We start from the raw sequence: 12,590 nt of genomic DNA, 5'->3' as shown, positions 1-12,590 counted from the left end.
ACTGCCCTCAAGGGCAGACTCCAAGAAAGCAGCAGAACGATTCTGCAAGCTGGTGCTTGTGAACAATGCTGGGGCTACTGGCGTGTCCTGCATGGAGCTCTGGGTGGCGCTCCAAAGACACAGAGAAGAGCAGCTTCTGTCAGATGTAGAGGGAAGCACTTAACTAGTGCTGGCGCATTATATGTATTTTATCATCTAGTCCTTACAAAAAGCGTCTGAGGTATCTATTATCATCTCCATTTTACAGGTGAGAAAATTTAAGAACAGCAATATTGCAACTCAGAGAAGTAGATGCCCTCAAAATAACTCACTTGTGTAATAATCCACAAAATAAGTCCATTTTAAGTAAAAACGTTAAATTCTAAATATCAACAGACTATCTGACTTAAAACTGTGGTTTTTATTGCTTATAAAAAAGGAATGTCTCTTTAAACAAATTAAATGGTTATTTTTACTAAGAATCAAGTGATAAGAACAGTGTGATGGAATGTTCTGTCCTGCAGACCTCATAAGTGTCTATCAAGTACAAAAATGTTGAGAACTTGGGACAAATCTTTAAATTTAGCATTATAATTAGCTTCAACATTGCATAACTCTAAATAACTTTTCCTGAGACCTGTCTTTTCAAACCCCCCCAAAACAAAAGGAAAATGAAAACTTCAATTAATTGCACAGTGTGCCTCAAAGATGACTATCTCCCTCCGCACATCTTAGCCTCTCTTCACTGCCTTCCACCACTTGGTTACTTAAGTGCTTTGACAAGTATGACAAGCTTGCACAGCGTGTTCTGACTTCAAGAGCAACACATCTCTGCAGGCATTCCCTTCTAAACACTGCTTCTGTAAAACTTCAATTATTCTATGCCGACATTTACATTTTTACCAAGTTGGCCAATTTATTCCATTATTAGTTGTTAGAAGCGAACACTTACTTCCTTCAACTTCCTTATCTTTGCAGGTTTTCGGGGAACTATATGAATATAACTGCAAAAGAAGAAAGAAGAAAACATCATTAGAAGGAAGATATTTACACAGAAAGTTCCAGACTCTTTAGAAATGAGTCCTTTTCCGGCTTAATAGATACAACCCCACAGCAATTTGGAACTAGAATCTAAAATTGTCTCGGTGTTAGAATCCACATCAGAATACAATAGCAATGCTGTTGTAGGACAGTTTTCACACTGGGTACCACTGGCACTGCCCCTTGAAAGTGTCTCTTAAGTGACATTGCTTTCCCTCATGTAATTTTATTAAAGAGAAACCTGAGAAATCATCGAATTCAACAGCATTTTGTAACCAGGTCGCTGAAGGCCCAGAACTGCAAGCTCATCAGTGTTCCCATGACAGGCTAAGGTCGGACCAGAAACCCAGACTCTCCTCCAGCTCCTCTGCAGCCCCACTGCTCCCTCCTGGCTCACAGAAATTCAACACTGCTCCCCTTTTGCCAAAACTGCAAACTGGAAAAGAGTCACCAGCATAAAATGTGTCTGAGCCCTACTAACGCAATGTTTTTTTACTGTTGGGGACTTTGGGGACTTCCATGTTCCTCAAAAATAAAATGTTTTCACGGGTAATAAATAATACTTTCAAATTTATATGTGATACTAAGGTTTCTTCCTGATTTAAAAAAAAATATGTATTTGAGATTGTTATTGGTTTTGATAGTCTTAGCAATATTTAGAGAAGGGTCAACTTATACTGGTAAATAGAAGGGGAAGAAATAACTAAGTGTTCAATAAAGAGTCACAGACGCAGATCCCCACAGAAACTGGTCAACTAAATGATGACACTCGCCAAGGGTGGTCTCAGGGACTGGTTGGGCCTGTGGCCAGTGGGAGCGTCCCTTCCCTTCTGGGGTGGACAGGGCCTCACACGTCCAGATAGTGGAGATGCGCGCAACTACAACCAAGTCCTCTGAACAATCAAATCCTCTATTTTTTCCAAGGGAGACCAAAAGTTCATATTATTACATGAATTCTCCCAAATATAAAATGCTGCAGCCAACTCAAATCTTCGAAAATTGTGTGAACCAAACAAAACATGGCTGCTGGCTGAGTTCGGCCTGAGCCTCTCCACTTGCCTGGAGGCCCTTGTAGTCACTCTTCACTAGCTAGTCTAGTTTTCATCTTTTCCAAATAAATATTTTAAATTTGTTCTAAATTCCCAAATTCCATCTTTGTTTATGAACACTAATCTCCCAAATGAGACATCTGACTTTCATTACATGGAACCAAAAAATAAAATTTAACACAGAAAAACACATAAAAAGATCCTACAAAAACACAAAATACTATTTATTATTTCAATGTTGCACTCCCAAGAACATACAAAAACAGAAAGAAAAGACAAATAGTTCCTCAGAGAGCCCATGACCTGAGGTCTTTAACCCAGGCACTTAGAGAAGCCTGCTGGGTGGGCTTAGCGTGCCTTGAGGTGGGCAGGGAGTGGGTCTGTGAAGCTGAGATGGGACCAGCAGGTGCAAGCTCCCTCCTGGCTACTTCCAGAGAACAAAGGAAGAGAAGAAACCATCCATGAGAACCAGTGCCAGGCACTTTACCGTACGGCATTCATTCCATTCTCCCAACCATACCGCAGAATGGATGTTAAGCCTGCTTTATTGATGAGGACACCAAGTCTTGGAGAGGTTATTTAACTTGTTAAACATTACTCAGGTAGAGAAAGCCAGGATTAAATTCCACCAGTCTCTGGCTCTGAGGCTCTGAAGCCAGCATTCCTGTCATCTATCACAACTTTTCCTCTTTCTCCTGTCATCTGCTAGTTCCCAGGTACAAATGGGTGGCCAGGGAGATGAGAAGAAAAAGCTGGGTTGAGGAAGAATGAGGATGGTTTGATTCAAATAGCACATTCACACTCATGTCTCAGCAACCAGCTCTAAGGTAAACAGGGTAATATTCCTAAGCATTCAAATTCTTTGGGGTCCCGCCCCTAAACACACACAGATACATACACGCACACACACACATGCGTGCACACATACGCAACACCCTGATTTAGATTTTGTTGTAAATATGACTTTCTCCACAAAAGAAATATTAATTCTAGGCTATAAAGCCTAGACACTTTAAATTGTTTTGAAAAGTAAATATTATAATATTTTGTTTTATAAAGAAAAAAATTATGTTCTTTGGGTCTCAAATTATTTTATTCCAGGAAATGTCTGAGTAATGATTGGATATTGGATAGATTTGTTGATGTTTGTCTTTTTAATGCACCGTCTCAAAACCGCTATTACGAGGGGAGCTCCTGGATCACTAACATATCAACAGGCTTCACTTCAAAGTCCATTTGCTGGTGACACAATTAGAATATTGTTTTCCGGTGAAAATTAATTGCACTGCTCAATGGTTTAGCAATTACAGAATATAAATTTCCAAGAGCTAGTTTACTTTACTAATACCAGTGAAAATCCAGCCACACTTTTCAGAGCTTTGCTCACCAAAGTCTGAATTCCAATTTCATACTCAATGACCTAAAAGAAACTGAAGAAAAGGAACCCCACGTGCTCTCTGTGTTGACCTTCACATGCAGACACGGCTCATCTATTTTACAGCACTGAAGATGCATGGATAATAGATAACGCAAAATAACCCAGGCTGTCTGCCACACGGACCCCAACTGCCCTCCCTCTGCAGTGGGTGACATGTCTTTCCTCCCAAAAAGTAATCATAAACAGTAAAAGCACTGGGAAGAAAAACATCTCAATTTTTTCTCAATACTTTTGCTACATGTCCAAAACATTTTAAATAAACCAGGAGACTGGAGACTCTCTCTACAAAACTGCAGGTATAACAGGGTCTGCTGGAAAACGCCTGGCCCCACAGCAAGAGGAAAGAGGAACATCTCCCAGGCATGCTCCAGGCTACCTGGCAGGCGCTTGGTATGTCTCCTTCCCCGTTTGCTAACATGTAAAACATAGGCCAGTTTTACAAGGAAATGTCTTAGGATAAAGTTAAATACTTTTCATTATATGTGTATCAAAAAGGACTTTAAAGTCAGTTTTTGTAGAAACATACTATTTAATTGTAAAACGACACTCAGCACTGGATCCTGGGTGAGATGTCTGTTGTAGATATTGACATCATCTGCCTCGCCCAGAAGAAATACTCACAAATTACATGGCTCTAAAGGAATATAATTTTGTCCACGAATTCTCATACATAACAGGATTATCATAGTAATAAATTTCACTCTGAAATATGCTAATCCAGATTCTACCTCTTAGCAACTGTGATGCCTGTGACTTACGATTTTTCTTCAGAAACAACTGAATAGTAAATTCTCATCTTTGCAAATACCACTAAGAATTTGGAACCATACACCAGCCCTCGCACTAAATCCTACTACTTTTTCAAAAAACAACAAACAAAACTCAAGATGCTGATTTAATTCAGAGCATTTTTGAACTGGGAGCATTTGAAAGAAAATGGAAATCCTCTCTGGGGAATCTCACTTTTATCTCAGCTCTCGAAGAATGTCCCCACACAAAGCTATACAAAAGGAGTAGTTCACAGTCAAAAAATAAGGACACCTACAAGGAAATAAAGGACCAGGAGAGAAAAGCAGCTGAGATCACAGAAAGCAGACACAGGCTGCAAGAACGGGATTACAGACACAAGCCGTGGGAGGGCAATAGTCTCATTAATTAAAGGCAAGCTTGAAAATGCACGCAGGCGCCGGGCGCGGTGGCTCACGCCTGTAATCCCAGCACTTTGGGAGGCCGAGGCGGGCGGATCACAAGGTCAGGAGATCGAGACCATGGTGAAACCCCGTCTCTACTAAAAATACAAAAAAAAAAAATTAGCCGGGCGCGGTGGCAGGTGCCTGTAGTCCCAGCTACTTGGGAGGCTGAGGCAGGAGAATGGCAGGAACCCGGGAGGCGGAGCTTGCAGTGAGCCGAGATCGCGCCACTGCACTCCAGCCAGGGGGACAGAGCAAGACTCCGTCTCAAAAAAAAAAAAAAAAAAAGAAAATGCACGCAGGCCCAGGTGATGAACACAGAGTTAGAGGGGCCACCCTGAGCGATTTCAAATGGGAACTGCCCAACCCGCCCCATTCCCAGACCCTGCCCCCACGTCCCCAATGTCCCTCCCCGCGCCCTTACGCCACTCTCCACACCCCTCCCCCACGCCCTCCTCCACCCCCCCCCCCCGTTTCTGCCCCATGCCCCTCCCCCACGCCCTCCGGGCAGTCTCTGGAGCGGTCCTGATTCGCCCTGCCCTGCCCCATAGGAAGGGGCCCTGGGGGTAGGGCTGCCTCGGCTTCGCCCCCAGAAAACCACGTGGCCTGGGGCGGCCTGACTCCGCGGTGCTTGATCCACTCCAAAGACGGGCGCCTGAGCCGGGAGGGAAGCCTGGAGAGGACACCTCGGGGGCACGGCCCTGACCACGCTCAGACCCAAGAGGGCGCGGGGGGCGCGGGGGGCGCGGGCGCACTTACTCGAGCTCCTTGAAGCGCTCGCGGCCCGCCGCCACGTACTTGCCGCCCGCCTGCAGCGCGTCCAGCTCCAGCACCCGGTGCCCACGCGTGGGCGTGAAGAGGCGGCGCACGCCGAACGGGACGTCCACCTGCTCCGTGAGCTGCTCCAGCAGCGCCTCGAAGGTGGCCGCGCGGCGCCGCGACAGCACGAACTTCTTGCCCACGTAGAACGGGTCCCCGTTGCGGTACACCACGATGGTCTTGGCGGGCGTGGTGTCCACCAGCGCGGAGGGCCCGCGGGTGCCCATGGCCGCGCCCCGCTCCTCGCTCGCCGGGGCCGGGAGGCTGCAGAGCCGCGTCCAGGCCCAGGCACCGCCGACGGAAGGTCCTCTCCAGCCGCGGGCGCGGGACGGGGACGGGACGGGGACTGGACGGGGCTGCTAGGCGGGCGGAGGCTGCGTGTTGACGCGACCCTGGGCGATTGTGACCGCCTGGCCGCCAGGGCGAGGGGCGCGAGGCTGGGGCAGGAGGGGGGCAGCGGGGAGCCCGGGCAGGTGAGGGGCGGCACCGGGCAGGGACAGGTGAGGGGTGCAGCGGGGAACCCAGGCAGGTGAGGGGCGAGCACAGGACAGGGACAGGTGATGGGGTAGCGGGGAGACCAGGCAGGTGAGGCGCGGCACAGGGCGGAGACAGGTGAGGGGGCAGCGGGGAGCCCGGGGAGGTGACTGGCGTGAAGGCAGAGCCCAGGAAAAGAGGAGGAGGAGGCCAGAATGATTGTGCTGAGCTCCCTGGGACGCCCACCGTGCCCCCTCCCCCTACACTCGCCGCCCTCGTCTGTAGAAGCGGTAGAGAGGGGCGTTATGGAGGGACCAGGACCATATTGACAATCAACACTGGATGGGTGCTGGGAGCTGCTTCACATTTTTGAACCTCTGTTTCTTTGATCCTGGGTTGAATTTGACCGGTTCAGACCCAAAATCTTCTAGGACTCCTGGCCCAGAGTGGAGAATTTGAGCTTTTCCACCAGAGGAGGAGCTGTGCAGAGCCACTGGAGCTTGTGAGGGGCAGCGCTATAGCTGCTGGTGTGCAGTGTCAGGCGTGTGCCATTCAGAACGCACCCTCACTGGGGTTAAGAATGATTCAAAGGGAGAGGGGGTCTTTGGAAGAATCGTTCCTACTCTGGGTAAAGATAGGCCAGTCCTCTTGAGTGATTCTAGAAATATATTTTCCCAAAGGTTTTGATGAGCTTGACAAAGTTTCAAAGACAGTAGGCTACATGTTATGGCTGGAAGTCCACACCGAAGGTACAGAATATTGATATTATCAATATCAATATCTTATAATGTTAAAAAAAAAAAAAAGTAGTGCCTTAGAGACCACCATTCACAGCCGTAGCCAGTATGTGAGCTACCAAATGCCTCATAGCAACATTAAATACAGAGATCCATTTGTGAGACGACCACTTTATTAAGTCACCAGGTGTTCAAAACACTTGAAGAGAAGACTATGACTGGGAAATTCCTGCTGTGTGTCTGACACCGGGACTTTGTGTGTGTTAAGGGTTTGCTTTGAAGCCCACTGAGAACTTCATCATGGGCTTCTCCCGGGGCCTCAGGAGGCAGATGGAGCTGGGGAAGCCCCGGAGCCGAAGGCGGCTCACTCCCCCGTCGGGGACGATGGTGAGCCTGGCGTGAGTGATGACATCTTGGAGCTCCAGGGTCAGGCTATCGAACAGGTGACTTTGGTTGGGAGACAGCTGAAAAGCAAGCAGATGCAGAGGTCCTAGTCTGTTAACAGGGCTTGTGTGGCCGAATGAGCCCACGCCCCAGGCAAACCTTTGGCTTGGACTTAAGCGAAGGGGCTTTAAAATAAGTTATTAATTGATGATAATTTGGCTTTCCATGAAAATCTGCTAGTAGGGATAGGATGCCCAAAGAATACATGAATAATCAGGCCCCAATAAACAATTGATGGGCAACCTAAATGCCCATCAATTGTTTCTCCTAGTTGATTATACATAAGCAAATTGATAAGAAAATGAAAGAAGAGATCATCTTGGTCTCTCCCAGAGATTATTCCCTATCTTTACATGGGAGCAGCTCTCACCTCCAGCTTGACCCTCTTTCTAAATCAAAGAAGACACTTGTGGAATATCTCAGAGCGTCCACCTGCAGGTCCATTATAGTTTTAAATGTGCTAGTAGCCCCTTCTACAAAGTTAAACATAATGCAGAGACATGTTTCCGTGTACGTATTCTGAGCACGTAACAATTTTGTTCTAACAAAATTTGGAAATACAAAAGTGGAGAGAAATAGAGCCTGCCTTCTTACTTAAGTTTTCAGATAGGGGTTTTAAACCTCATTCATTTCACCATTAAACTGAGCAGAAACCTTGGAGTGTATCCTAATCCTTCAAAAGAGAATCTTAGGGAAATAGCATAGTCTGAGTGCTGGCTCCTAATAACATGCCACACGAACCTTGGTCACTGGAAGCAGTGGTTTCCACTTATGGGCCGGGAGAATCCACTTTTGCTTGATCATGTCTTCTTCTTCTTGAGTTGTCAGGACGCACCCATCCACTTTACAGCTGTCAGGAGCATTGCCTGTTGGAGCAAAACACAGTGTGATTTTCTGCCCTCATTTACACTCAGTTTGGCATATAGGACATCATGCTTTTTTAATAAGATCAAAAACCCAGCAAAGAATAAGTTCCTGCTCTTCCTGAGCAAAAGCAAAGGTACGAAGTATGTGAGAGAAGGAACAAACTGGTTTGTGATGCTCAGATTGCCTCATGAAATAGACATTTCTTTTTCAGAAGACTCAGAAGCAGTCCACCATATGTGAAGGGGCTGGCGCATTTCAGTTTGAATGTATAGCGTTCTCACTTTGAAATCTGAATGTATTTGATAAGCTTCCTCAATTGCAGATTTAATTACTTGCAGACTGCTATGTGGCTCATCTGAAATTATTATGAAGCTGGAAAATATTTTCCTATGACATATTTCTTAACATGACAATCAAAAGGAAATACTGAGTTTTATGTTAGCTAGCGTTGGGCGCCAGCCACACACATGTATTTGGGAATTTCTGAGTCATCTTCAGGTGAGAGTATATGGTCCTGAGATTCTTCTCTCTTTGGAATATCACAGGAATCGTGTGCTCAGTGGGGTTAGAGGACCTTGGGGGGAAGGTCCCACTCTCTTTGAGAAGAGAGAACTTCTGTTGGGGCTCTTTAGGATCAACAGAGTAGGAGCTGCTAATTAAGAACCCTGCAAAAGAGGAGGCTGTGGCTCACATGCCCCCTTTGTGGCCCATCTCTCAAAACGGTGGTCTCCAGGGTGGGCGAACATGCCCCTGGGGTACATACGGACACAAAGGACGCAGGAAGAGAACACTAGAGCTGCTATTTCTATTTGTCTGATATACATACATATGCGAATGTATATTAAGCTTTGTGTATTTGATATAACTTACTATATTATTGCTATAAGTGGATACCGCCATGCTCCCTCATTTCCATTATAGTCATCATATAGTATGTACCAGAGGTATCCTGAGTGATCAACAGTGGTAGATTCATGACCTGTTGCAGTTTTGGGTGCCTGCTTAAGTGGATATACTGTTTGTTATCTAGTTTTATCTAAAGCATCCCTCACAAAAATAAGTAAGTTATTTTAAACTATTCATGCAGAGAACTGTGGATTAAATATACCACAAAAAATGCTAGTATGTATGAACAAGAAAATCCAGAACTGCCATTTCACCTGACCCTCAGTCAGCCACATTGAAAAGTAAAAACCATGGCTACATAACCGGATCTAAAATGCAGTCTTAAAAAAAACAAGCAATGGGGAAATGACTCCCAATTCAATAAATGGTGCTGGGATAACTGACTAGCCATATGCAGAAGATTGAAACAGGACCCCTTCCTTACACCATATATAAAAATCAACTCAAGATGGATTAAAGACTTAAATGTAAAACCCAAAACTATAAACACCCTGGAAGATAACTTAGGAAATACCATTCTGGACATAGGAACTGGCAAAGATTTCACGATGAAGATGCCAAAAGCAATTGCAACAAAAGCAAAAAAAAAAAAAAAAAAAAAAAGACAAATGGGATCTGATTAAAGAGCTTCTGCACAGCAAAAGAAACTGTCAACAGAGTAAAGAGACAACCTACGGAATGGGAGAAAATATTTGCAACCTATGCTTCTGACAAAGGTCAAATATCCAGAATCTATAAGGAATTTAAACAAATTTACAATCAAAAAACAACCCCATTAAAAAGTGGGCCAAGGACATAAACAGATGCTTCTCAAAAGAAGACGTACATGCAGCCAACAAGCATATGAAAAAATGGCCGACATCACTAATCATTAGAGAAATGCACATCAAAACCACTGGGAGATACAATCTCACACCAGTCAGAATGGCTGTTATGAAAAAATCAAAAAATAACAGTTGCTGACAAGGTGGTGGAGAAAAGGGAACATGTATACACTGCTGATGGGAGCGTAAGTTAGTTCGGCCATTATGGAAGGTGTTGTGGCGATTCCTCAGAGAACTAAAAACAATTACCATTTGACTTAGCAACCCCATTACTGGTATATAACCAAAGGAATATAAATCATTCTGCCATAAAGACATGTACATGTATGTTCACTGCAGCACTGTTCACAATAGCAAAGACATGGAATCAGCCTAAATGTCCATCAATTGTAGACTGGCTAAAGAAAACATGATACATATACAACATGGAATATTATGCAGCCATAAAAAAGAATGAGATAATGTCCTTTGCAGCAACATGGATGCATGCAGCTGGAGACCATTATTCTTAGCAAACTAACACAGGAACAGAAAACCAAATACCATATGTTTTCATAAGTGGCAGCTAAATAATGGGAACACATCGGCACATGGACACTGGGGCCTAATTGAAGGTGGAGGGTGGGAGGAGGGAGATCAGAAAAAAATACTTATTGGGTACTATACTTGATACCAAGGTGACAAAATAATCTGTACACCAAAACCCCATGACACAGGTTTACCTACATAACAAACCTGCACATTTACCCTTGAACCTAAAATAATAGTTAAAAGAAAAAATAGATAAAATGCCGTCTTTCCAAAATAAGTTAAAATTACCAAGACTTCCTGAAATAATTATAGGCACTACTGTTGATAAGCCTGGCCTTGAACTTGATATAATGGTTAATAATTGAGTAAAGTCACAATAATTCCCAAGACATTTAAAAACCACTCACCCAAAACATGAATATAAACTGCCACTATTTATTCAAAAATGGCTAACATGGAATGCTCAATCCAGTACTTATAAAATGTCACATAACAATTATAAAATTGTATCAACTTCTTTTGAATTGTCTTAATAATACACATATGTATTTCATAAGAAAGTAAATACAGAATATCAGCGTTGTTTGTCCAAATATTTTTTAACAAATAGAGGTGCACAGTTTTTAAAATGTGTGAATCACTGTCTTAAAAGTGAAGCCTGGGGAAGAAATGGCCACTCCTCTTCCCCAGTCAGTCTGCTTAGGACCCTTCTCTGTAAAAAGGTGCCTCCCATCCCTGTGCTTCTCACAGGCTCTTTCCAAGGGGGATGCAGAGCCTCTATAGTAAAGAGCTGGACAGTGTCATGGAATCTTGTATGACTTTGGGGGTCATCCAGCCCAAATGTGAATTTTATAGAGAGGTTACTAAAGTTCAAAGGGTTGGCTGGGCACGGTGTCTCACGCCTGTAATCCCACCACTTTGGGAGGCTGAGATGGGCGTATCACCTGAGGTCAGGAGTTCGAGACTAGCCTGGTCAACATGGTGAAACCCATCTCTACTAAAAATACAAAAATTAGCCAGGCATGGTGGCGGCCACCTGTAATCCCAGCTACTCAGGAAGCTAAGGCAGGAAGAATCGCTTGAACCCAGGAGGCAGAGGTTGCAGTGAGCCAAGATCATGCCACTGCACTCCAACCTGGGTGACAAAGCAAGTCTCCATCTCAAAAATAAATAAATAAGGGTCGGGCGCAGTGGCTCAGGCCTGTAATCCAGCACTTTGGGAGGCCACAGTGGGTGAATCACCTGAGGTCAGGAGTTCAAGACCAGCCTAGCCAACATGGCAAAAACCCATCTCTACTAAAAATACAAAAATTAGCTGGGTATTCTGTAGAGTGCCTGTAATCCCAGCTACTCGGGAGACTGAGGCAGAAGAATTGCTCAGACCCTGGAGGTGGAGGTTGCAGTGAGCCGAGATTGCACCACTGCACTCCAGCCTGGGCGACACAGCAAGACTCCATCTCAAATTAATAAATAATAGATAGATAGATAGAGTTCTAAGGGTTAAAGTAGCATGCTCAAAATTACACAGCTTAAGTGGCGAAGCCACACCAAGAGCTCAGTGTCCTCAGTCCCACTTCCATAGAACTCAATCTTTAGAATAAACACACCAATTATAAGGTACTTCTTTATGGCTTTGCATTTACCTTTAAAATATTTTGTGTCAATTTCAATTCGAGTTATTACTCCAGGATGTGCCAATCGGAAAACTGCCCATTCACAACCCGAAACCAAGAGAATGCCATTGTCATCATTCTGGAATTCAGAAGAGAAGAAAATGGTAAACTAACTTAGAGTCATTCAAGAAACCAGTCCCGAAAACCAACAGGTGAAAAAGGTTGACGTGCTTCTTTTATTTCTTACTATAGAAGAGTGTTTCCTGGGGCCTGATGTGTAGATCACTGTCACGTAAATTGCCTCTTTGCTATCATTTTTTAAATATCTCATGCCATTTTGTGAGTTCATGGGGCCCGGATAAGTTTTTCTAAATTTCTATGTCAATTACAGATCCCTGCAAAATGTTATACGTGCAGCAATCTTTATCTAATCCAGTCCATAGGTTCTCTAATTAGTTTGTTTTGACCTTTCAAGGTACATATTTTGTTGGTCAAACCTATACCGATACATGATGTACGTTCAAACCTTAGTTTTGAGAATAGAGAGTTTGTTCATTGATATCTCAAAGCATCAGGTGACATGAAATCCGATTTAGGAAGGGGAGAGCACTTTTCTGACCAAGTTTTCAGTGGGATTTGCAAATTGAAAGGCATCGTATTTTTTGTTTCGCTTCATCT

General features: G+C 44.2%; 2 protein-coding genes across 10 annotated transcripts in view; both read right to left on the bottom strand.

The window, feature by feature from the left end:
- Positions 1-5,867, bottom strand: part of DCDC2C (doublecortin domain containing 2C) — a 121,433-nt gene extending 115,566 nt beyond the window's left edge. For 8 of the 9 annotated variants that reach the window (XM_021924487.2, XM_021924482.2, XM_021924486.2 and 5 more), the window contains exons 1-2: positions 5,457-5,867; positions 932-983 (exon numbers count right to left, since the gene is read on the bottom strand). In XM_021924487.2, the coding sequence (XP_021780179.2) occupies positions 932-983; positions 5,457-5,743 (339 nt within the window). In that variant the 5' untranslated portion in view covers positions 5,744-5,867. The remainder of the gene's footprint in view (positions 1-931; positions 984-5,456) is intronic. The other variant, XM_021924485.2, reaches the window with a different exon arrangement.
- A 1,015-nt stretch (positions 5,868-6,882) lies between these two features.
- Positions 6,883-12,590, bottom strand: part of ALLC (allantoicase) — a 43,903-nt gene continuing 38,195 nt past the window's right edge. The window contains exons 10-12 of the mRNA XM_003908233.4: positions 11,943-12,051; positions 7,913-8,037; positions 6,883-7,191 (exon numbers count right to left, since the gene is read on the bottom strand). Of these exons, the coding sequence (XP_003908282.1) occupies positions 6,991-7,191; positions 7,913-8,037; positions 11,943-12,051 (435 nt within the window). The 3' untranslated portion in view covers positions 6,883-6,990. The remainder of the gene's footprint in view (positions 7,192-7,912; positions 8,038-11,942; positions 12,052-12,590) is intronic.

The sequence above is a fragment of the Papio anubis genome, chromosome 14 (assembly GCF_008728515.1).
Source record: "Papio anubis isolate 15944 chromosome 14, Panubis1.0, whole genome shotgun sequence".
Classification (NCBI taxonomy): domain Eukaryota; kingdom Metazoa; phylum Chordata; class Mammalia; order Primates; family Cercopithecidae; genus Papio; species Papio anubis.
Note: the sequence above shows the minus strand (reverse complement) of the source record. Positions and strands in the feature narration are given on the sequence as shown.